This window comes from Molothrus ater, chromosome 17, assembly GCF_012460135.2.
Source record: "Molothrus ater isolate BHLD 08-10-18 breed brown headed cowbird chromosome 17, BPBGC_Mater_1.1, whole genome shotgun sequence".
Taxonomy (NCBI): domain Eukaryota; kingdom Metazoa; phylum Chordata; class Aves; order Passeriformes; family Icteridae; genus Molothrus; species Molothrus ater.
The window spans coordinates 8,149,136-8,174,385 of NC_050494.2; the positions used below are offsets into that span (position 1 = coordinate 8,149,136).

The 25,250-nt window shown below is 52.2% G+C and overlaps 2 protein-coding genes across 2 annotated transcripts; both read right to left on the minus strand.

Annotated features, from left to right (window-relative positions):
- Positions 1-14,671: 14,671 nt before the first annotated feature.
- NSFL1C (NSFL1 cofactor) lies at positions 14,672-22,414 on the minus strand. The gene is made up of 9 exons (XM_036395841.2): positions 22,295-22,414; positions 21,479-21,576; positions 21,029-21,103; positions 19,764-19,929; positions 19,348-19,440; positions 18,576-18,685; positions 18,012-18,149; positions 17,365-17,529; positions 14,672-16,441 (listed from the first exon to the last, which is right to left on the minus strand). The coding sequence occupies exons 1-9, from the start codon at positions 22,394-22,396 to the stop codon at positions 16,279-16,281; spliced, it is 1,110 nt and encodes a 369-aa protein (XP_036251734.1). The 5' UTR covers positions 22,397-22,414; the 3' UTR covers positions 14,672-16,278.
- A 530-nt stretch (positions 22,415-22,944) lies between these two features.
- Positions 22,945-25,023, minus strand: LOC118694658 (signal-regulatory protein beta-1-like). Its single transcript, XM_036395840.1, has 5 exons — positions 24,957-25,023; positions 24,275-24,634; positions 23,754-24,065; positions 23,294-23,629; positions 22,945-23,144 (listed from the first exon to the last, which is right to left on the minus strand). The coding sequence occupies exons 1-5, from the start codon at positions 25,021-25,023 to the stop codon at positions 22,945-22,947; spliced, it is 1,275 nt and encodes a 424-aa protein (XP_036251733.1).
- Positions 25,024-25,250: the final 227 nt, after the last annotated feature.

The following is a 25,250-nucleotide window of genomic DNA, read 5'->3' on the forward strand; positions in this document are numbered from 1 at the left end:
ACCGCCATAGAGCCCGCCCGTCACTTCCATAGATCCCGCCCGGCCTTCCACAGATCCCGCCCGGCGGTGCCGCCCTGGCCGCCGCCATCTTCCGCCCCCCCGCCCCGCCGCCATCTCGGCACCGCGCGGTTGCCGGGGGAACGCGGGCCCGGCCATGAGGGACCCTCGGGGCGCGGCGGCCCTGCGCGCTTCGCCCCCGTATCGGCATTTCCAGCCTGCACAGCCCCGGGGTGCCTGCACACCACAGAATAAGTGAGGTTGGAAATGGCCTCTGAGATCTGCGAGTTCAGCCTCTGACCCAACACCACCATGTCAGCTACAGCAGGGCACTGAGCGCCATGTCCAGCCTTTCCTTAAACACCTCCAGGGACGGTGACTCCATCACCTGTCTGGGTAGCCCATTCCAAAGTCTGATCACCCTTCTTGTGAAGGAATGTCACCTAATGTCCAACGTAAACCTCCCCTGGTGCATCTCAAAACCATGTCCTCTCATCCTGCAGCCAGGTGGGGGTCAGGCTCTGCTCCTAGGGACAAGGGACACAACAAGAAAAAATGGCTCAAGTTGTGCCAGAGGAGGTTTAGATTGGATATTGAGGAAAATTTGTTGAAAAGGATGATCAGACACTGGCACAGGCTGTGCAGGGCAGTGGAGTCGCCATCCCTGAAGGAATTTAAAAGACGTGTGGATGTGGCACCTGGGGACATGGTTTAGTGTTGGCCTTGGTCATGCTGGGACCTGATGACCTTAAATATCTTTTCCAAACATAATGATTCTGTGATTAATGCTGCTCCCCACTGTGCAGATGGAGGTCAGTGCTGGCCCCGCATTGCTGGGACAGGCTCAGCAGAAGATATGCAGGTTTGAACAATCCCACACTCAAAAGGACTTTTTTTCTGGTACAGCAGCAACTATTTTGGTCAAAAAAAGAATCACTCCAGGCACAGGATTTTTACCTCAAAGTGTCCTATTTCTTTACTTCAAGGAGGTGAACTTGAGCCTCCACAAGGGAACAGAGAATTTCCAAGGACAGCCAAGAGACTAATAAAAAGCCAGGATTCTCAGCAAGTGCATTAAAATGGGACACAAGAGGAGGAGGCTCTTAAAATAACAGATAATAGCATGAAGCAAGTTGTAATTGCTTGTGTCCCTTGCTTGTATCTTTTAAATACTGAAATACCAAGGGTGGGGGTTTTTTCTTGTTTGATGCCATAGCATTATGTTTTACATTAAAGCTCCAACACACTGAAAGTGCCAGTGGTCCCTGACTTTCCACATAAGGAGGGCAGATATGTGAGGCTGTGAGTCAAGGTGAAAAAAAAACAGGGTATAAAAAGGGGCATGTTCTCATCCCTACTTAGTAATGCTGTCTTTGCCGAGAGCTGGGCCTGCTCTCTCTACAAGAACTAGTGATAAACAAGGACCTGAAAGGGGAAAATGCTGCTGGATGTAAGCCCATGCTGGAGCCCTTGCCTCCCTGGCACAGGCATGCTTGCACACGTCAGGCACAACAGCTCTTGCTCTGGGTGGAGTGTTTTGGTTCAGTTTTGGGTTTTTTTCAGTCTCTGGCATAACCTGCTCATCTTACCAGCAGCAAGGTCACTGCAACAAGCAGTGTTTCAATGGGGGCAAGGAGCTCAGCCAGGTTTGACCAGCCCCTCCCTGCTCAGGGTCCAGCTGATCAGACCCAGGACCGGTCCAGGTCACATTCTGGTGCCTAAACTCTTTAGAAAGCACAAAGGCTTAAAAACTAGTGAATTCTGCCTCAATCATTCCCTGCCCTCAGGATCAGCCGCTGACAGAACTCACAAAGTCAGAAATGCCAGAAATGTCAGAAAGAGGGACAAGCGTGACCATTGAGATTTAATACTGTAAAAAATAAAAGGGACATTATTTGAGCTACAGAAACACCACCCCAGGCAGCAGTGGGCTGGCAGGCACCACACACACCAGCAGCTGCGGATTTGCTGGAGGGAAGGATGGATCCACAGATGGATCTGGGCAGGCTGAATCGATGGTCCAAGGCCAAAGGTATGAGATTCAACAAGGACAAGTGCCAGGTCCTGCCCTCAGGTCACAGCAACCACACACAGTGCTCCAGATTTGGGACAAAGTGGCTGGAAATCTGGGAAGAGATCTGAGGGTGCTGAACAGCAGCAGCTGAACATGAGCTTGTGTATGCTAGGGTGGACAAGAAGGGCAATGGCACCTGGATGAGCAATAGTGTGGCCAGCAGGACCAGGGCACTGACCCTGCTCCTGTACTGTTCCTAAACCCAGAGGCAGCCAGACTGGAAGTGAGGCAGTGGCAGAGTGCAGTGCATCCCAACACCTGACCAGGCTGAGCCAGGTGTTGAGCCAAGGAAGAGCCTTCACTCTCCAGAAAACTAAACAACAATAAAGGAAAAAAAAAATGAGGTTCTTTGTGCATCAGAGAAATGGTTTTGAAGCAGGGCTGCTGTGACCATCCTGACACTGCTCTCAAACACCATCACCCCCCTGATTGCAGTGCTGCACCATGAGACTTAAGGCTTTGCATTAATTCATCGCACAACTGGGGAGCAATTTGCTCAAATCCTGCCAGTGTGCACCAGACTGGAGAGCTGCAAGGTCACCCGACGGTCAGATCCAGCTCCAGCCCTAAAAATAACCAGCCTCCCTCTCTGGCTGTGCACAAGGCTGAGCCCAGCCCTGCAGCACAGCCCCAGGATGGCTGATTTCCCCCCTCTCCCCCCACTGCCCCCTCACTGTTGCCAGGAGAGATGTGGGGGTGCCAGCAGCTCTTGAAGATGCTGCTGTGGGAGATGTAGCTATGGGCTACGATTTAAAAGTTCAGCCCTTCTTGAAATTCATTTGACACTTCTTCCATAACCTCCCAACCTGTCAAAACCCAGGACAAGCTGCCAACCCCTCCCAGCTGCTGACCGGAGGCAGTACAGCCCATTCTCTCCTGTTTTCCCAGAAGAGACTCAGGTGACATGGCCCAGGCAGGTGGACAGAGCTGACTCCCACCCCCCTGCTGCCAGGTGTTGTTTCTGCTCATGCTTTAACCCACTGCTGGCTTCAACTTCACCTTTGTTCGAAGAAATTCTAAACCTTTCCCCATGAAAGGGCAGTCTGAGCACAAAGACGTCCACTATCTCAACAGTATTTTCCCTAAAAACTGATCAAAAATAGTTTCCTCTCAAAACCAACTTCTGTGTTGCTTGTGTTCCCACAGGCTAAGTGACACCTCCACACCCTGATGTCTCAGTGCTGCTCTGGGGCTGGTGGGGGCCCTTCCTCCCAGCACTGCAGCCTAAAGGAAACCATAGATCTGCCTTGCCCAGATCTGTCAGGACCTGCCAGGCCAACCCCTGGAAGAAGCTCTGGTGAGGTGGCAGGATGGGGGCTGCAGCAGGACCCCCTCCAGCTGGGAGAGGGAGGGGTTTGGGACACAAAGCAGGCCTTTGGGACAGGGAACAGGGAGCAACAGGAAGCAATGACTTTCCCCCACAGCAGCACATCCTGACAGAGCAGCAAATCCGTGTCTGGATGAGCTCAGCCTCTCTAGCCCGAGTTTATTCCCAGCTGCCACACTCTACCTGACGTGGGTTAACAGGAACCCAAGCACTCATGAAACCTGGTGAGAAGCCAGGCAGGGGTAGGACGATGGGCAATGGCTTCAAACTGCATCCATCCCTCCCAGAACCCAGCTGCAGCTCTCACAGGCTCTGTTCCAGGTCCCTTCCCGGGGAGGCTGGGACTCCCCAGCTGGCTGTGCCCCATCCCTTGCAGCACAGGATGGTGTGTGAGACAGTCAGCCCCAGGCACCATGCTCCTGCAGTCTGGGAGGAGCTGTACCTGAACAGGTGCTACAGGAATGTCAGGGAGGCAGGGTAGGGATCACACCATGCTGTAGCATGGACCTGGACAGCACAGAGCTTGGAGCAGCCCTGAGGAGGAAGCACAGAGCTGGGCAGATGGGACCCTCAGATAAGGTGGTCACACTGCTCCTTGCACAAGCTGAGCTACCCAGTACAGCCTCTTCCCCAACCTCCAAACCACAGCCCAGATACTGTGAGATCAAGGTCTGTGAGAGGAAGCAGTAACATCTGAGAGAAAACCTAATGTCGAGTTTCTAACATCTCTTATTTTCTTGCTTAACTGCTTCAAGTCCTTGCCCTGAAGCAGAGCCCTGGGGCAGCAGTGACCCTCTGCATGCCTCCAGCCCCCAGTTAGAGCCTGGAGAAGAGCTGCTGGCACAATTGACTCTCTATGTCCCACCATGCTGGCTTCTCAGAGCACTGAATCCCTCAAAAACTTCAGCTCCCAGTGGAGTGTCCCAGCTGCCTCCCTGTGCTACCACTCAAGGAATTTAAACACGGCAAAGACCCTCCTGAGGTATCTTCATGGACATTCACCATGGGACCAGCTTTTTGCTGTATTTTCTCCTTGGGCTCTTGCTGACCAGGAAGTCAGTAGCAGACTGCACCCCAGTGTCTTCCAAGGAAAATGATCAAAGAGATGTGGAATGGCTCCAGCTGGGAGGGGGGAAAGGGAAACAACAGTTTGAAAGGGAAAGAAGTCCTGGGGGAAGGCTGTGAGCAGCAGCATGATGCAGCTTGTTCCAGTCAGTGTTTCATCTGCTTTCCCTGGACACCCCTCCAAGTGTTGAAATGGCCCAGAAACATCTCCACCACCAATATTTACAATCATGTGATTCTGATCCAGTTTGAATGCATTCCTGATGGCTTTCAGCTACCTATCAAACTCCACCTTTGCCCCAGACTGCTGAGCCCCTCTGCAGGTAACCCAATCTTGTGTGGACACTCACCTGCACAACATCCAGCAGGAAGAAAAACCACAGGGCATTGCCTGTCATCTGGTGGGGAATGGCCCAGCAACAGAGCAAACCTTTGTGCAGAGAGCAGCCCTGGCTTCTCCTGCAGCTGAGACTCCAGGGAACAATCCCCCCTTAGAAATGACATACACCTCTGGCTGACAGCTAAACTACAGCTGCTGCTTCTCTCTGAGGCTGATCTAACCCCAAGTGATGTCATGGCCCCCCAGGACAAGCATACCTGTCCTTGGCTGGACATTGCTCCACCTGACAGCCACACACAAGCTGCTCATGGCACTTGAGGTGCTGTGGGGCACTTCCCCAGCTGCTGGAATCTCGCTGGTCAGCGTGCAGGGCTTCCAACACACAACCCTCCCTTGGGCCAGCCTGGATCCCCAGGTCCTGCTCAGTGGTGTTCCACGATCTTTAGCCTTCTGAGTCTCTTGCACAGCAAATTTAAGGAATCAGGCACACTGGCAGCCTCTTTTCCTGCTCCAACTCGGTGTTGGAGGGTGGTGAGGCACTGGCACAGAGATGTTGTTGATGCCCCATCCCTGGAATTTTTCAAGGCCAGGTTGGGTGGGGTTTGGCACAGTCTGGTCTGATGGAAGGTGTCCCTGCCCGTGGCAGCAGTTGGAATGAGATAAGCATTAATGTCTGTTTCAAACCAAACCTTTCTCTGATCCCACACCCACTCCTCCACTAGCCAGAGCTCCAAGGCAAAAGCTGATCAGTGAGCATCTGTGTCATTTGCTCCTCTTGGGCTTGTCTTGTCAACAGGGTCACATCTCTGGTGTTTCCCCTGATTCTCCTCAAGGCATATTTGCAGGAGATGAGAGGCTGCTAACAAATGAGACACTGATCTAATTGAGGCACAGTGCTCTGCTGAGCTCTGACATTGTCCTTTCCTGTTCTATTGAACCACGATCTAGTGCCTCAACTTCTGTAACATTAAAAAGTATAAATTGCATCAGGCTTAAAGTGACTGTAATGTAGGCAGTGAGGAGAGAGACTGCAAAGACCAAAGCCCAGGGGATTTCTACAGATCTGCAAGGGAAGCACAAGGAATGTTTCAGCAAGCAGGAAAAGGGCTGATGGCAAAAGCTCTCTTTTATTTGGATGTGGTTAACTTCAGTAAACACCACATGGATCCTCAAGTATCTGGCAAGTTCCCAGAGGCAACTTACAGCACTGACTTCCCCCTAGCCCCAAACTGAATTTGCTATCTAGTGTGATACACCTCAGCATCAAACAAGACCAGGAGTATCCTGTGGGATTCAGGCTAAGGCCACATTGAGAGTGGACAGCTCATCCAGGCTCGGCTGGAGCAGTGTGTGGCCTTGGTGACACTTGCTCTCCTACAAGCAGACCTGTCCTGAGGCCATTCTGTCAGGACAGTGCAGACCAGGGCTGAGCTCCCCTCTCAGCACAGGCCACCCTGGATGATACTCAGGGCTGACAGGCTCGTGAGCACCTCGGGTTCTTGGTCACACCACGTTTCAGCTTTCCTGATCCCTGAGCAGCTCCAGTGCAGCAGGTGGGCTCTGTCCTGCACTCAGAAAATCCACAGCACCTTTTGAAGGACACAGAAGGCTTCCTTGCCCTGTGGGGCACACAGCCATCTCAGGCACCAGGCCTGGTTCAGAGAGAGCTGTAAAAGGCTGTGAGCTCCTCCAGAAGAGCCCTGCAGAGAGTGAGGAGGGATGAACCCTGGGCACAGGGCTGTGCAAGAGGCTGGGCTGAAGGACAGGCTGCAGCATCACATGGACAGCTGGAGAACCAGGAAACTGAGTCAAGGAATGCCTCAAATTCCCACTTCTCTCATCTCTTTTAAGGTTAAGGGGCAAACTGCCAGCTCACTGGCCTTGTTGGTCTGGGGCCAGTTTGGTGTGCCATTAACATCAGTCAAAGTAACATCTATCCTTGAGGGATGACAGACCCTCATTGTAATGGTACTAGGGAGCAGTGTACAAAATCAGGGGCACAATCCCAAAAAAAGCAGCATTCCAGAAGGCACTGAATGAGTTTCCCTCACGCAGCAATTAGCAATAACTCCTCCACAGCCCCTGCCGTGGAAAAAGCACTGATGCTGCTCTGCCCACCAGGCTGGAGGGCCCAGCTTCTCCCCGCACACCCAGGGGAGCAGAGTGTCAGCCTTCCTGTGCCAGCCTGTTCCTGCCTCTCAGTTTTTGGTCCCAGTTTATTTTCTGCCTTTTACAGCCCACAGCAAGAGTCAGGTCCCTTGTATTCCAAACTGCAGGCATGCAATCTCAAAAGCCTTGTCCCGCGGGGAAGGCTGAGGCATTAGGCTTGCACCGCCAAGGAGCACTTACTCATACAACATCTTATTTCCACAGCAGTTGTATTTCTAAAATTACAAAGGCATTTCTCAGGGCTGCACGGTTTTGTGGTAGCTTTTGTTCCCTTGATGCTCTCAGCAGGTAGGACAGCGCTCTGCACGGCTCTGCCCATTTCACTTGAAAGTCAGCAACAACACCACAACGCAGAGCTTTGCTTTAACAATGTGTTCTCGAGCCTGAGTCATAAACACTTCAAACCACCCCCACAGCCTGCGGCTCGAGCTGGGCAGGCTCCGCGTGGGCGAGCGCACTCGAGAGGGTGAGCTGCACGTGTGAAATGCGCCTCTGCATGTGAGAAAGCAGCACCCAGGGACGCTGCTCTTACCTCTCTGCAGACCACTCTCCTCTCTGGGAGAGCTCCTTGGGCTGAGCTGTGCAGCTCAGCACTTTCACAATGCCCAGAAGTGGGATGGCTGCATCCTGCACATGGCAGGGAGGCAGAGCCTTCCTTGGCCAGGGTGAGGAAGACTCTGCCTTGCACATCAAGTAGCTGCTGCAAATGCAGATCTGAGCTGGTTGGGGATTTGACAAGTGAAGGTACAGCATCTGTGAGGCTCCAGGGGGAGCTGATATGGGGGAAATTACCTGCCCTGCAGGAAGAGTGTGGCCTGACCCTGCCCACAGAGGGTCACAGAGCCCTGTCAGGGCTCACAGTGCAGCACGTACTTGGGGCAGTGGTTCCCAGGCTTTCTGCAGCCAAGTGGAGAAATCTACTGCTCCTCAAAGGTCAAGCTGTGTCCAGCATTTGTTCCCCATCCCAAGCTGCTCCCACAATGTGATCTCAGGGAGGTGTGGAAGAAGGCCTTTGCCTGAGCTCCAGAGCACCACAGGAGCATGCTGGAGCCAGCCCAGCACTCCTGCACCAGCAACCACCAGCTGCAAAGAACCAGCATGTGAAACCCAGGGCAGGCAGGCAGAGTGGCAGCAATGGGCAGGGAGAGGGCAATGGGAGCAGGCAGGTCCCTGCCACAGGTCACTCCGCAACAAAAGCCCCTCTCTCCCAAAGAAGACCTGGAACCCAGCTTGGACCCCTTATTCACAGAATTACAGAATGCTTTGGGTTGGAAGAGACCTCATTTTGTTCCAACACCCTGCCATGGGCAGGGACACCTTCCACTAGACCAAGTTGCTCCCAAGCCCCATCCAGCCTGGCCTTGGACACTTCCAGGGATGGGGCAGCCACAGCTTCTCCGGGCACCCTGTGCCAGAGACTCACCACCCTCACAAGGAGGAATTTTTTCCTAATATCCCATCTGACTGCCCTCTGTCAGTGTGAAGCCGTTACCCCTTGTCCTGTCACTCCAGGCCCTTGTGCAAAGTCCCAGGACAAGGTCAGTGAGCATGGGAAGCGTGGATACATCCATGTGGATACATCCATGTGGATACATGGCTCCGTTTTTCCTTTATATTGGAAGATCTGCAATTTCCAGCCTCCTTCAGCCTGTGAGCTCCCAAGAGATCTCCCCTAGCAGTTCAGTGTTTTAACCTGGTGACAAGAAAGGTGCAGTCCAGTTCCTTTTCACAGTCCTTTTGTAGCCCAGAGCATCCACCAGTCTCAGCATCACAAAGCAGAAATTGCTCCTGCACAAGGAGCGGTGGGAGCGCAGTTCCTTGGCGCTGGCTGTGTGGGAGCAGCGGCGTTCCCAAGGCAGCCGTGCTCACAGCTCACAGCCAGCCCTGCTGCAAGTGCTGGGCACAGCAAAGCACAGGGAGAAATTGGCTCCAGAGGACAGAAGGCACTGGAAAAGGCTGGCAGGGAGGGATGGCACCACCACTCTGCCTGCTAATTGTCTGTTTGGCACATCTTGTCCCATCAGGCTGCTCTTTAAAAGGAGATCCTGCCTCAGACCCTGGGACTGGACTTATCTGCAGCAGCCAAGGCAGAAGAACAGGGGCAAAACCCTCTCCCTGCTCCCAGTGGAAGCATTAAATTTGTGTTAGTGTCTCTGTACCACATCCTGTATCCAGGGGGAAATGAGCACCCTCTCTGCAAGGTTCATTGCAATGTGCCATCTTCAGCTCAGCCTTGCCTTGTCCAGTGGGGGTTAATCTAAACCACCTGAATTTCACAGGCTGACTCAGAACTTGGTTAATAAGGCACAGTACAAGTGAGTCAGTGGCATCTCTCCTCACTGCTGTTTTACTGACATCCCAGATAACAAATATCACTCACGCTGGACCGCAGCCAGTGCGGTGGGATCCAAATCCCCATCTCCCACCAGTGTATCTTGGCATACATCTCTGTAAGAAAGCAAAATACATCTCTCCCCATTCAAGAGGAAAGGGGAAACTCAAAAGGAAATATTAATTCTTGATTTATTTTTTTTCCAAGGCCATTTTCTACCCACACACCACACAATTACATTTGGACAGACACAAGGTACTTTGGAAATTGTACTCAGCACTTAATCCTCTCCCTCTTTGGCACTCATTTACTCCCCAGGTGCACAGAGCTGCATTTGCTGCTCACAGACTACAAAGCAAAGAGCTGACCAGCAGTTACCTCTCCAAGTAGCTGAGTAGCTCTTGCTTCCTGGCTAAGTCAGTGCACAATTATCCCCAGACACAGGGAACCTTTATTCCTGCCCTGCTCAGCTCCTCCCAAAGCCTCTGTCGTGCCCTCAGTGCCTCACAGGAGGCAGCGTCACCCACTGGAGCTCGACAGGATGTCACGATTGCTAGAGCAGCATGGGGAGCTCTCAGCCCGCCTCTGTGAGACAGCAGGGCTCAGCTTGGTGCTGAAAAGGCAGATTTTGGTGAAAAGCACCAGTCCCGGTGTTGATTGCTGCTGTACACTGGGTGACGCTGCAAGCAGTGAGCTCTCCAGTAACACTCTGTGCCAAGGCCTGGAACCTCACCAAGGGGCTGGAATGAAAGGATGATGCCTCTTCCATCACTAACTGATCTTTTTCTATCAGTTGCTTAAAAATATATTTTGAAAGAAAATGGAAATACACATGAACACAGCAGCTACACCTCATGTTCTGTGGCAGATATTCAGCAAAATGCTCAGAGAAACCTGAAGCTCTGCAGCTTGAGACACAAAGCCCTGTTAGATTTACTGACTGCAAAGGAACTTCCCCAGAACCCCCTTTTCCACTGCAGAGCCATCAGATCCCTGTACAGTCAGCCCAGGCCCCAGGAATGTGTGATACCAACAGCTTCCACCCAAGCCACACTGGCTGAACAAGGCTTTCTCAGGGCACTGTGACCTAGAGATGGGCTGCTCAGGCAAGGAAGCCCCACTGAAAACAAATAAAGTAAAACACAGCCTAAAGCCAGAAAATGGGGATTTTTTTTTTTTTGTGGCACAGCAGCAAGTGGCAGCATTTGGATGTGTTCCACCAACCAGTCCTCCAAAGGTTTACCTCTCCTTCACTGCTGTAGAGCAGTGGCTCTTGGGTTCCCCTTAGCACAGCTGCCTTCTCGTGGTGGAACAGGAGCCAGGACTTAAAAGCCACCAAGATGGATGAGGCAGGAGAGAACTTGCTGCCACCATAGGCCCCATAAGCCATTAAAGAGTCAACTTAAGGAGGAGTCATGAAATGTACCTGAGTAAATAAGAACATCTGGAATCTATTTAGGAACTCCCAGGGCTGGGATTGATGGGTTCAGGACAGACAACACAGAACAGTAAATAAGATAAGTGTTTAGGAATGTTGTAAATAAGTCACAAAATGATAAATTAGTAAATTGAGAGGTGCTTGACACTGGAGCTGTTCAACTGCCAAAGATGGGGGCCCGTGGCATCATTAGTATTGTACTGTTCTCTGTACACCTGTGTAATTGGGAAACATGGGACTCGTTGGGAAAAACTGCTCTCAGGTAACTAGAAAGGATTTCACCTCCCATTTCTGTGGAATCCTGCAGGATTCTGGCAGCCCCATCACCTGGCCTGCACCTGCAGTGAGCTGCTCCCCTGATGTGTGTTTGTTTAGCTGCCCATCAGTGCTGCTCCAGGAGCCCACTGAGCACTCTGGAAGCCATGGAAGTCCCCAGGTGACCTGCAGTGACACTGCACCAGCTCCCAGGGCCATTGTGCCAGCCATGTGTGGTCATGGCATGTGGCACAGCACCTGCACCACTTACCTGAGCGAGGAGCAGACTTGCAGCTGAACTCTCAGCAGACACCAAATAATTTTAGTCTTTTTTCCTTCCTGAGGTAAAATCAAAGTGCCTAAAGCACACCATAAATGTGGCAGGGCAGTGGGACCTCGTTCACAAGGATGTGGGTGAGGAGACCCAGCTCTGCAGGTGCCTGTGTGCCATGGGTGATTCTCCTCACAGCAGGCAGAGCAGTGATGTGTTTGTGTACCTGTGCCTGCAGGCACAGAAACACACAGCTTGGAGAGGTCTGCTCTGAGTCTCCATGGGACAGCTCCTCTCATGCTCCCATTTCCTGACAGCATGAGAGGAGCTGTCAGGCTTTTCTTTCATGGGGATGCAGCTGGGATGCCAGGAAAGCCCTCCTGGCAGCAGGCAGAGCTGAGAACTGTGGGCTCCAGCTCCCAGCCCTGCCTGGAGTGGCTGTCAGACACCCTGCCTTAGAGGATGCCACATTTACCACACAAGCACCAATGGAAACTCACAACTCTGTAAGTAAAGCAACTTCATTCTTAATTAAATCTCTCATTTAAGAGTACCAGTCTCTATCTGGTTCACCCACAAAGCCATTCACAAGCAGTAAGGGGCTGGCCCTCTTCCTTTCACAACCCAGCAATCCTTCATGCAAGTACCTTGAACAGCAAACTCCTGCACAGACAGCAGCTCCTGCCCAAGGATTAACACAGGTGTCACAGCTCCTCCCCTCGTGGTGCTGGGCTTTGAAGAACCCCACAGCATCTTGTTTTATGTGACTCTGACATCAATCCCCTGAGCACATTTTCCAGTCTAACTACAGGATTGGAAGAAATCTCAATTCAAGGTCCTTTATCTTGGTAACAAAGGATCTGTAAAGCAGAGTTGTTTTCAAAAGAAAACCTCCTGACTGAACTTCTAGATAACATCCCAGGAGCAAACTGACATCTTTTTAATCACTCCTCTAAGTCAAGACACAGGGAGCTGAAGACCTGTTCAAGAAGCAGAAGGTCACTTTTTCTTTCTGGAAGGATGGAGGGTTGTCCAACAATGAGAAGCAAAGACTAAATTGAATATACCTGATTATAACAAAAAGCAACAAGACAAAAAAAAGGCCTAAATTCCCAGTCATCCTCTAGCAGTGCTGCTGTGCCCACTGGGACTTTTCCTCCATATCTTTTATGCTGTTTCTACTTATCTGCCAGCTGAGCTAATCAAGTATGGGGCCAAAACAAGCCAATCAAAACTTGTTGCTTCATGTTATTAATTTTGTTTTACCTGAAAAGGCAGCTGAAGGTACAGCTAGAAATGGGTACTCCTACAGGAGGATCACTGAAAAACTACGTGGCCCTGGGATAGCAGAACTTCCTGAGGCAAGCAGAGCACTGAGCATGTAAGAAACACAGACCAGGAAACATCCTACAGCAAAAGCAGCAGCACAGAGGGGGAGGCAAAGTTCCCAGGAAATGGTGTGAAATGCTATCAGAAAACACAGGATCTAAACCTTAGCAACGAGGATGTGAAAGGAAAGAAGAGGAAACAAAGAACTGCATACAAAGGAAAAAAAATCCCAGGAAGTTCTACAATTACCCAAGTGAGGAAAACTGTTAAAATGCAGCATTTGGAGAAAACAGTTGGATACAGCAAAAGACATCAGCTCCAGATGGAACAACACAGTCCTGAAATTGAGCTGTATCTAACCCAGAAGTTGAAAAGAAGTTGAGTTTTCATGTCAGATGTGGAGCACTGCTTAACACTGGGGTGTGAAAGGCCAGGAATACAGGCACAACCTCCTTGTGGGAGAATGATCAATGAAGAAAAAAAAGGAAAATTTTGCAGGGAAACACTTCTCAGGCAAAGAAGGAGAAAAAAAAGACTTTTTTTGTGACCATAAATATCAGTTTTGGAAAAGCCTAGTCTTGGCCTATGACTTTGTTAGAACACAGAAATGTAATGACAAAGGCAAGAGATTTTACTAGAGAGGAAGTCAAACTCACTAATAATCGAAAGTTACACGAGTGTCAGAAATAAGAATTTGTCTATTGCAGTGGCACACCACCAAATAGAATAATGGAATCAAGGAGTGGTTTGGGTTGGAAGGGATGTTAAAGCTCATCTTGTTCCAACCCCCTGCCACAGGCAGGGACACTTTCCACTAGGTCAGGTTGCTTCAAGCCCTGTCCAACCTGACCTTGAAATCTTCCAGGGATGTGACTGTGTGGTGTCTCTTTCCTTCTCTCTTTTTTTCCTGTTCTGGTGTATTAACCCTTCTCATTAATTAGCTTATCATTTTTGCTTTATAGCTTATTTTATTTTTATAGTGAAACACTTCACCAGCTCACAGAAGGAAACAGTTTAATATAGGACATTGCATGTGTGTCACTTCCAGTTGGTTCCACAGGCTCTTTTGTCAGGTTTGGAAGAAGACAGGTCTAAATTGGTCACTGATCCCACCTCAGCACTCCCTCGGGCAGTGGGGCAGAGCTGACCTGCTCACCAGGAGACAAGCACTGTTTATTACTTACAAAAACCAAGGAGAGAATCAGAGGCAGGAGGAGCTGGCAGCGGTGTCCCAGAGGTGCTCACGGACACAGCGCAGCACAAGGTGCAGCTCCCAGCAGGAGTCGGCAGAGCTCCTCAAAGAAGCCTTCGAGGAGGAGTGGCTTTTCTGCAGCACTGCCACCCTCCGGCTCCAGGGAAAATTCTCTCTTCCCGGCAGAGAAAAATCCCTGAGCCCCTGGGTTTATCCCCTTTCCCTCCCACCGGCAAAGAGAGAGCTGGCAGCAAAGCTGGAAGGGAAAGTTCCCATCGGTAAGCAGAGTCTGCACAGCAAACCCTTGGGATCAGCAGCTTGGAGGAGTTGATGTTTGGCTGCCAACACTCCCTGAATTTGGGGGCACCAACGTGGCCAGCTCATCCAAACACCCCAGAGAGCAGCTGGGCAGCACCTCAGTGCTCCAATGCCCCTGGCTAACAAATGCAGAAGCAGGAGACAAGTAACTTGCACCCTTTCTGTTAGATAAACTTTATTTCTGGGTCTAGGGGTGCATCCTGTCCAGCACTCTGGAAGATGCTGTCCCAAGTCCCCAGAATGGCACATGTGAAGATCAGGATTCAAGAACTCCACAAGGCACTTGTGACTCTATTTAACTCCAAGTGAAATTCCCTTTCTTAATTCTCCCTGCTGGTTATCACACATCACCAGTAAGTGATGCACAGGCAGGTGAACCCCAGGCTCTCCTGTCACAAAAAATAATCTTTAAAAATGCTGCTGAGAGGTTGAATCTCATTTAGTAGAAGACAGCTCAGCAAAGGAAGTCTGCTCACAGAGCAACCCAAAGAAGAGACACCCTCAATGAGCATGATCCAAAATCTGAGACAGATGGCAGCTGTTATTAGAAAGGGTCAAACACTGTTTTCCTGTTTGTGGGCTTTTAATGACAATTTTCACAATAATTTACAAATTGGTTGTTACGCACACTTATGTCCATTTAGTAATGAAAACTGTGAGTTAATTCAGCTCTCAGTTGAGAAACTGCTGTAAAAATGCCCTTGCTGAGGGCTGCTCTCTGGTTTGTGTTCTACAGGCAGCCAAGCGAGTTCCTCATGCCCAACCTGCCCAACCTGCCCGCCCTCCCCAGGCTGCTCCCGAGCTCCCTCTGCTCGCACCAAGGGGAGGACCTGGAAGTTTCCAAGCGCTGAGGGGGGGGGAGTGACAGCTCAACGGCCGCGAGGCTCAGGTGTGCCTAAGGCAGGATGGGGAGGGAGCATCCCAGCCCTCAGCAGGGCAGCCGTGCAGCCTTTCCCAAGGATCCCCCTCCCAAGGAGCCGGCGGCTGCAGCCCACGACTCAGCACAGCCCTGGGCTCTGCTCAGAAGCCCAGAACAAAGACAGAAGTAGCTGAGGGGCAGTGCAAAGTGCCCTGGCACAACACTCCATACAGCTATGCCAGCCTTACCAGTGCCTCCTGTCTGGGCATCAGGAATTCACCCACTGGATACTGTTCAAAGGAGGGAAAGAGATGGAGACCTGAGCCCAAAACACAAACAGAACAGATCAACGCTGGAGAATTCCAAGAGTTCAGCTATGTTAGTCCTCAGCAGAGGAGAGGAAATACATCAAAGGGTACTACAGCCTTGAGTTTTCCCACCCAAGCTGTTGCAATCATCTCAATAATTCACCTCAGGAGAGAACTTGCTTTCCAGTAAGAGACTCGGTTTGCCTTTTACTTCCAGTTACTTCAAGCTGATTCAGCTTTGTGCCTTCTTGGAAAGAAGAAGTCAGCAGCAGTTTCTCAGAGAAATGCAATACAGCAATTTAAACCTGCAGCCAGTCTGGCCTGTCAGAAAAAGTGAAGGCAGAGCAGGTGGGGACTGCAATGAATGCCCCAAGAGTTCTGCTGAAGGAAGGAAAGTCAGGGATTTCTCTCCAGAAAAGCATGGGAAGTGTTAAACCTTGCACCTCACATATGTCGGAGTTTTCCCCACACTGAGCTCTTTCACAAAGACGTCCCCCACAATGCTTTTACAGGAGTGGAACCATTATCATGACAATCAGATCACCCATTCTCAGATAACTTATATTTAATGTGTGAAAATAAAGGGAGTACTTCACAGCAGTCCCTGGAGAGAAGAGAAAGGACTGTGGTGAGCAGTCCACTGACAGAAACTGCTCCCTGAAGTTCCCTTCCCCCTTGCCTTCCTCCCCTCTCTGAGTACAGTAACTCAATCCACAAGATAACTGAACTCTCCTGGGGGAATCTGGGGCACAAGAGGCTGCAGCTCCTTTCCAAACGAATTAGTTTCATTTCTTTATTTTAAAGTCCACTGATCATCATCATCATCATCATCATCATCATCACAAAAAAACCCCATGGGAAATGCAACTAAAGAGAAAAAGTCCAACCAAGACCTAAGAACCCAGAGCTAGGAGCAGATGTGGGCCTGCGTGGCACGGCGCCGGCGCACGCACGGGAGGAGACGACCCCGCACGCCGCAGTTGTGTGGCCAGAGCTGGGGTCCTTTATGTCAACCTCTGGACAATGACAGCGTTGAGCAGGTTGGCTTCCTTCAGGGTCTGGTTCTCATCAGTCAGCTCTTTATTGGGGAAGGTGGTCATGAGGACGAAACTGGTGGCCGCCATGGCTGGCCGAGCATCCACTATGAAGAGCCGGATGTCACGGATCCTGGGCAAAGGGATCAAACACAAGGGTGATGCTGTTACTGCACAGCCAGGACAAGGGACTGCTCTGCCCACAGTGTGCAGCTCTGCATCTGTAGGGCTCTCACCACAGGCCACACCAGGCTATTCTGATTCAACCTGCTCCCGTTTAGTGAAATAGCAGCAGCTGCTTTCTGGGCTACAGGTTCAGCTCAGTGATCTCTATGTTGTCAGGGGTTTATCTGAAACTGAAAGCCTCCAGACCCTTTGCTATGAACAATTAACAAACTGACACTTTCTGAGCTTGTCACACACAGCAGAACCCAGAGGATTTCAGCTCCTGTGAGCAGCCACACAGTGACACAGGATCCATTTCCAGAACTCAGTCACAGGCAGAGGTTTTTGTAACATTTTGCCCTGAGCTTGACCCTGATAGAAACTGGAGGAATGAGTATAAATTACAAGATCAGGAAGGTGAGAAGGATTTAGAGATTTTGAGTGAAGCAGAGGCATACCTAAGTCAACTTTGCTTGTCTAAAGAACAGAATTGTGGTAAGAGCATCCCTTGGTGCTCCATTCAGCACAGGGAACAGCCTCATAGAAAAGACTAAATTGAGTCAGAGTAACTGAACCAGGTTCCTAATTATCTGCCAGTTTCCAAAGCCTTTAGAAGAGAATCAGTTTTTTACAGGTGACATCAAGGAAAGTTCTGCTGGTAACACTTATGCTCCCAGGTCTCATGTCACTGGCTATAATCTATCCCAATTTGGGAAGTAAATCCTACCCAACAGTTAGCAACTGTCTTAAAAACACCACAACTTTATTCCCTTTCACTTGTATAGAAGGATGCCCAGAGCTCCTTCTGGCAGGCTGTCCAGGATTTTAGCACTTGCTCCCTGCCTTGCAGGGCCATCTACGCCTGGCTTGTGTTCCCTGTTGTGCTCGTACCTGTGACTGTGGTTGAACTTCTGGACCAGGCGCCCGCCGTCCGCGAGCCGGATCTGGATGTTGGTGATGGGCTCTGACTCATCGATCACGATGGCAGAACTGGCTTTGGCCTCGTTCTCTGCCTGCTGGGCTGGAGAGCTGGTGCCCATCACCTGGGGCGCGGTGCTGCCAACAGGGAGACGCAAGGTGAGCTGTTAGAAACCAAACTCACCTGGCCACAGGGTACCAGATCAGGCAGCAAGTTCACTGTCTGCCAGGCCCAACTACCAGGGCTCCTCCACAAGCAAGCTGCAAGTCAGAATTCTGGAGTCAGCCAAGCAGGAACTTGTCTAGAAGTTCAACTCTACCATCCCCTTTGGTGCCACACGTCCTCACATCCACAAGCTAACAGGGGAAGTGTGAATTGGAAACACTGCTCCAATGCAACACACCATGCAGGTTGCAAACCAGGGATCTGGCTCCTGGCAGGGAGAGGCTGGGCCACCTCACAGTACACGTCAGTGAGCCTTGTTTCCTTAGAGGAACACCTCCCATCCCATAGGCACCCAGTGCCTTTATTTCAGAAGGATGAATCAGAAGGCTCCACCTTGCAAGGCTTGAGTGACTCTCACATTACATGTAGTAGACCAGTGTCACCATTTTCTCACCTGCCCAGCTTCTGTCCTTCTCCAGTAAAAGCTCTGAAGACACTTTTAGGTTTCACATACTCCTCATCACGGTGATCTTCCATGTCCAGGTTCACCTGTCCGCCCCGTGCTAACCTGCGCAGCTCAGCTGGGACTTCCCTGCAAAGAGAGTGTTCTAAGGCAGCTGCCTGAGGCAGCAAGGCAGGACTGTGTGGACAAAAAGCCCAAGATCTGTGGAATTTCAGGAATCACAGAGAGCCTTTTCTTAACTGACAGGGCAGATGCACACCTCCCCACTGACAGACACAAATTAAATTTTACTTATCCCAGGCCCTCACCTGCCGTGACACAATGCATCAGAAATTCTCAACACAAATATCAACATGTTTGTTTACTTCAACTCTCAAGGCCCCACATAAACCAAATCCACTCCCTGTTTACCTGAACCAAATGTTCCATATTAAGAGTAACTAATTTCTTGCAAGAAAGCTCAGGTGAAATGTGCCATGGATTCAGAAGCCTGGATTCCACAAACACTCGTGTTTCAGGGAACAGCTGTCCCTTTTCTCCCCTCTCACTACGTACCCTCTGCGAATATCATCGAGGAACTGGGCATTGGACGGATCCTGGTAGCTCCTCAGCTCTCCACTATCCAGACTAAATCCACTCTTCCAGAGCTTCAGTACAACATGCACCTGCAGCAGCCCCAAAAGAACAATCAGCCTCACTGAGCTTCTTGGTGACAACAAAAACTGAAGCAAAGTGAAAAGTTTCAGATGGGCAGAGGAGCTCCAAGGTGCAAAAACATTCCAGCAGGTTTCTGTGAGCTAAGGGAAAAACCCAAAGCACTGGCTTTTATGTAATGCTCAGGTGTCAATTCCTAGAAGGTGGCACCATGGTCCCCTTTTGGATCAATATGGCTGAAGAGGTAGGAATGTGCTGGGTGAGGAGCCTAAACCAGACTCCCACCACAGCCACGACCTTGTCTGGTCACAAACCAAGCACAAGGGAATCTTGAACTGATGCTGTCAGCTCCCATCTATGGATATATATTGGATGTATATAATAATGGATAAAGCAGAGTTGATTTCCCAATGCTCTTTGCACACTATTTTTCCTGATCTGCACTTCTAAAAAAAGCTCAGATTCTTAATTAAAAGATCACCAGAAAACTGCTTACCCAAGACCTAATCATCTATTATTCTCTACTTGGAAATCCCACAGGAAGCAGGATTTACCATATTTCTGTCCTTGTGAATTTCTATCAAGCTTTGTATCTCTCGGGGCTGGCAAGCTCAGTAGCTGGAGCAGAGAAATCCCTGGAGTGACAGCTACAAACCCAAGCAGAGATACTCACATCCTGAGAAGAGCTCGGTCTCCTCTCTCCTGCCACATAAGCTGACTCCTCCTCTGGAGTAGCCCCAAGGCGATACCCTCCCCCTGCAAAAGGCTGTGAGAGAGAAGCAGGCACAGGGTTACAGAACCACACAGACCCAAAGAGCTGCTTCCCTGTTCCCACCACCCCTGTGGGTGAACAGGGACTTCATGGCATCAGCAACATCTCCTGCCCTGCAGGCAGTGACAGCTTCAGCAAGTCAATAAATGTGGCACAACAGAACGGCTTTTCTTGCTGTGACACACAAAATGGAGCTGCACTAAGAGAGGAGTCCAGACTTAGCTGCTGAGGTAATTCCAGGACTCCTCAGTACCAAAGAGCTGGCAAGGTGGAACCTTAACTGAACCAGGGAACAGAAGGAAGAACTCCCTCCTCACCTTTGGCTTGCTTGTCTCGCCACCACTCTTGGCCGTCCGATCGACGGCCACAGCGCCGTGCTCCTTGGCTCCCTTGAACAGATCCTCCACCAGCTCGTTGGGACTCTTCTTCCTCGGAGGACCCACGATCTGCTGCCCACTCCTCTCTGAGCCACCGGCATAAAACCTGACAGAAAGCACCCAGCTCCTGGTCAGCCCTGCCTGCTGCCTCAGCAGGAGCCTCGGGCTGGATCAGGGCTCACTTGTTGGTGCATCTCAGGGAAACCCCCTGGATCTGCAAACACTGCCTACCACCAGCCATGTGCTTGCTCAGCTAGCTCCTGTGCTGCAAAGACTTCCTTTTTATGTCAATTCCTGTAAATCACCCATGGATCAATAGCAATAAAGTGGTAACAATGCTCAGAGCTGGGAGGAGGAACAGCCCAGAGGGACAAGCCCAGTTTTAAACACCAGTACCAGCTCGATTACCCAGCTGAGCAAAGCTTCCAGCAAATCTCTGACCTGCCAGAGCAACATCCAGCTGGAATTCTGAGGGAAGGCACACGTTGATGCCACACAAAGGATGGATCTCAACTGGAAGCAATGGATGCACAGTCAGTGAAGTGCAATTAAGCACTTCTGGAAGATTGGGTTTATTAGCTTCCAGATGGCTTGTAACACACAGAGTGAGCTCCCAGCTGCCTACAGACCATGGCCCATCCAGGCTGAGCCACCCCTTCAGATACATCAGTTCCATTCCATTTACCTTGCCTGTCAACCTTAAGGGTATTTAACTACTTAGAGCTGACAATGTAGGAGACTCTCCTACTAATATTCCATGTTCCCCCTGGAAAGGGTCCCTACTTTTTTATTTCTGACTCCATACTCCATTACTTTACCCTTAAGCAACACTTAAAAAAAAGAACACAAAACCAAAACCCCCACCAAAATAAACCCCCAAAACCCCAAGCAGTAAGAAAACCAATCCCTGCATAATTCCCACATTTCCTGTGGACACAAATGAAGATCTGGGCTGTTTTCCATTCTCAAACCAGGCCTTCCACATCCCACTTTAGGCTTTCTCTGAGTGCTGAGAGCTGGTGCTTACACAGCTGAGCACCAGGCTTTGCACTGACAACAAACCTGCCCTGTCAAACCTCAAATGTTTCATAACAGGAACTTCATATCCATGTAAACCTGTTTTTTTCAAAGAAGCTGTACACAAGCAGCAAGTCCTCCCAGAAGGGATAAACACCCAGCATTGGAGTCTTCAGCTGCAAACTCACCGCTGTCCCTCCTCCTCTTCATCGTCCTCCTCCTGAGCATGCACAAGGTCTCTGAATGAGGTTACTCGGTGGTCACTGCAAAAATCCAGCAAGAAGGATGTCAGCCTCCAGACACATTCCCAGCTGGAACATTCCACACTGCAACAGGCTCCTTCTGCAAGGTGGGCTCTGTTCACCAGCACCTGACCCGAGAGAACTTTCCCTTAGTGACAAAGACATCAGCTCCTCTTTGGGACTGGACAGCATTCCTTTACTGCAAAGGGATTTGGTAAGGTAAAATTCATTTTTTTGTTTTGTAAAATGCTCAGCTTGATCAGCTCAGGTGTCACACAAAATGAGAAAATATTCTACCTAAACACAGAGCTACTCCTCCTGAAAATTAACACAGTGCTTTAGAGAGTGTGTGTGCTTTGGCAGCTTTCCAGTATGGAGCTGAAGCTGCCTCCTCACCTGGCTCCAGTGCCTCTGGATATGGAGCTGGGCGTGGGCTGGGGAAGGGTCAGGATGTCCTCGTCACCCCCATCCTCATAGAAACTGGCAAGCGCAATCTGGAAAGGAAAACCACCAAAGCTCCTCAGGAAAAACACATACAAACAGCCCAGCTGAAGCATCTGTCACGCTGGACCTCCTGAGAGACATGACACTAAAGACACTTCATGTCATTCCCCCTGTTGCAGGTCCTGGCAGAGACGAGGCCTCAGCAGGTTTGCTATTTGGCTGTGTCATGGCAGGACACTCAGTGCTGCAGGGATGTCACCCTCCCTGTCAGGGAATATCAGGGCCCTTCTTCTGCAGCACTTACACGGGAGTTATGCCAAAATTAGTGCTGTGAAACAGCAGCTTTTGTGCCATCATGAGCAGACTCAGAATTTAACACAGCCAGTTTGAGGAGGAGCAGGGAGAGGAGCAGGTCAGAATGGTGGCTGACTCCCCTTCAGATTGTTTGCTGACAGCACCAACAGCTCAGCACTGACAGCCTCACCCGCATTCCACGAAAACCTACAGAACCCCGGCAAACCCCGGGCCCACCATCCCTCACCTCGCGCTACAAAGTGAACGACAGAACCAGGAGGGGCCTCAGTCTCAGCCAGCCCACGGCACCGCCGCCAGGGCTGAGCGCGGCGACGGACGGGGGCGAGGCCTGAGCCTGCGGGACACCGACCTCCGGCCCAGCGCTGCCCCCCGTCAGCGCCACGGCCTCCTGAGCCGCGGCCCCGCCGATCCCCGCGCCGGGCCGAGGAGGGCGGAGGGCAGCGGCAAAGGTACCTGGAGGTCCCAGCCGGCGGACTCGAGGAAGAACCGCGCTCGCTCCTCCTCGGCGCCGGTCACGGCCACGAACTCCCTCAACGCCTCCTCCCTGTCGGCCATCTTGCCGTGGTGCAGCGCCCAAACCCCGCCGGGCCGCCCCGCACCGCCCCCGCGTGCGCCGCCAAACCCGCCCGGCCGGAAACACCCGGGGCGACGCGAGGCGCCCGGCCCGCAAACAGCGGCCCCTGCCGGTCAGGAGGTGGCACTGCACCGCAACCGGCCCCGGAGCGAGCACCGGGCACCGGGCACGGGGCACAGGGCACAGGGCACCGGGCACGGGGCACAGGGTACAGGGCACCGGGCATGGGGTACCGAGCACCGGGCACTGGAGATGGGGTACAGAGCACCGGGCAGGGGGACCCGAGCACTTGGCTCTGGGATGGGCAGCACTGAGCACTAGAGCGGGCAGCACCGAGCACCGGGCACCGTGTGTGCAGCACTGAGCTCTGGGACGGGCAGCCGCGAGCCCCGGTGTGCAGCACAGAGCCCCGGGATGGGCAGTGCCAAGCCCCGGAGCAGGGCGGGTTTATGGCCACAGGCGGGGCCGGGACTGGCGGCGCGGAGCAGCCCACGGCAGCCTGTGCATGCTGGCTCGTTTATTTCCAGGTTCACAAATCACTGCTGGCAGTGGCCAAGCCCTTGGACCCAGCTGCAGGAGCCGGGGACTGAGGTGGAGCAGGGTAGGGCAACATCTGCGATGCTTTTCTCTTCATGCGCTTGAAGAGGAAGAAGAGGAGCCCCCCGAGGATCCCCTTCTCCAGCAGGACACCCATCCACAGGAGGAGAAGGCTGGACAGAAAGTTCGCACCTGCAGAGGGGAGAGGGGATGTGAGCGACCAGGGCTCGGGGAGGGGCATCCCAACCCCCTGCAGGGAGCCTTTCCTGGGACTGCGAGCTTCCTCAGGGGGTGACACCAAACAGACTGTCAGGCACCCCATCCCAGCAGCTCTGACGCACCTTTATCCATCTGGAACCCACCCTGGGCCGGGTTGGAGATCCACAGGATGGCTGAATAGTTGGCAGGGGCCTGGGCATCGTGCACCACCGCGCAGGTGATCGTGGACCTGTTTTTCTCCTCCATTGCTTGCACCTCCACTCGGCTTCTCAGCTCAAACAAGCCCTGGGGCAGCTCCAGTGGCCGTGAGAGGTTCTGCCCCTTTATCTCAATCCCATTCTCCAGCCAGGAAACAGACACTTGAGCTGGGTAAAACTCCTTCACGAGGCAGATGAAGGCCACGGTCTTGTTCACCTCAACGGGGCTCGGCTCAGCGTGCACTTCAACGCTGGGGGGAACTGGGAAGAGAGGTAGAGCTCGGTGTTTGCTGTGCCCGGCTCTGCTGCCCACAGGGCGCCCTGTCCTCCTCCCAGGGACCCCAGCCCCACAGAGCAGACCCCCATGCGAGCCCCCAGCCCTCACCTCGCAGGACCCTGCTGAGCTGGAAGCTCCCTCGCAGCGGGGCCGGCAGCGTGGAGTGCGCCACCTCACAGGTGAGCTGCGAGCGGACATCGTCCTTCTGCAGGGTCACCCTCACTGTGCTGGACATGTTGTAGGTTTTCATCTTCCACTCAGTGACCTGGGGTGGCTGAGCCGCCATGGGGTTGTTGTTCTTGAACCATTTCACCTCAATCTTATCAGGAAGGAACCCTCCAGTCGTGCAGGTGAAAGGCACCGACTCCTCCGGCCTCGCTCTCTGCTCAGGCCCAGACACGAGCGGGGGGCTGGGTTTGGCTGTGGGGACAAGCACGGGGCCATCAGACCCAGGCTCTGCCCCCTGCCCAGCCCTGGGCCTGCCTGGAGCAGAGTCTCACACAAGGGCATGGGGATGGCCCATGGGATCCTCTCCTGGACCAGCCTGAGCCCCTTCCCCATCCCTGCTCCACCTGAGCAGAGCCCGCTGGATGGTTCCCATCAGGAGCTGCTCCAGGAGCCCCACTCACCTTGCACAGACACCTCAGTGCCACTGCCACGCTTAAACAGCTCATCAACACCAGTCATCCCCTTGACAAACTTCACACAGTAGTAGGTGCCCATGTCCTCAGGCTGGACATTGCTGATGCGGATGGTGAAGTCTGTGTCAGACCCAGGCGCTGCCATCATCACACGGGAGGAGGGATCCCTGTTATAGGGGTCATAGACAGTCTTGTTCCCACTGCCCCAGCCCTTCAGCCACATCACAGGACCTGGTCCAGCAACTCCAGACGTGATGCAGTTCAGGGTGAGCGTCTCCCCCGCTGTCACCGTCACCTTGGGCTGGGGCTGCTGCAGAGTGAAGCCCTGACTCGCCTGGGCACTCACACCTGGTCACAGAAACAGAAAGTTCTGGAATTGACAAAGGGCCCCAGGGCCGTGGAACAGCAAAAGGCATCATCAGATCCCCTGAGCCTGGAGCAGGGGACAGAGAGACATTCCTGTCCCTTGTCCCGCAGGCTGCTGGGGACTGCAGGATGAGGAGAGCCCAGACTCTTGCTGGGTAAACTGTATTTCATCTGGAGATAGAAGCAAGCTGGAAGGGAGGCAGTGAGAGGAGATCCCTGGGTACCCATGGGCACAGGGAAGCACTGCCAGGCCTGCAGGGTGGGAAAGGTGGAAATGTGATGGGGCTGTGCAGGGCCCACTTACCCGGCTCTCTGCAGAGCTGGAGCAGCATCAGGCACATGAGAGGCAGTTCCTGTGCCACCAGAACCATGGGTATTCCACACCTTGCCAGGCTTTGCTCAGCTGGATTCGGCTCCCTTGGACTCTGCTGCACTGGGCTCAGCTGACTCAGCTGGGCTGGGCTTATCTTAGCAGGGTGCTGGTCTCTTACCCAGCAAAGGGGAAGGAAAAGAGCCACCATCAGCCCAGTTCCTCCATGCAATCACGTCCCATTTGCTTCTCAAGGCCTACATCATCTCCTGTCACAACGCTGGTCCA

Coding starts and splice junctions, on each gene's coding strand:
- NSFL1C (XM_036395841.2), bottom strand. CDS start 22,396: ATGGCCGACAGGGAGGAGGCGTTGAGGGAGTTCGTGGCCGTGACCGGC. Junction 18,686..19,347: donor GACCGAGCTCTTCTCAGGAT/GTGAGTATCTCT, acceptor GGGCTGCTGCAG/GTGCATGTTGTACTGAAGCT. Junction 16,442..17,364: donor AAGTTCAACCACAGTCACAG/GTACGAGCACAA, acceptor CCCTTTGCCCAG/GATCCGTGACATCCGGCTCT.
- LOC118694658 (XM_036395840.1), bottom strand. CDS start 25,023: ATGGTTCTGGTGGCACAGGAACTGCCTCTCATGTGCCTGATGCTGCTC. Junction 23,630..23,753: donor GCTCAGCAGGGTCCTGCGAG/GTGAGGGCTGGG, acceptor CTCTCTTCCCAG/TTCCCCCCAGCGTTGAAGTG. Junction 23,145..23,293: donor TGGGTTCCAGATGGATAAAG/GTGCGTCAGAGC, acceptor TCCCCTCTGCAG/GTGCGAACTTTCTGTCCAGC.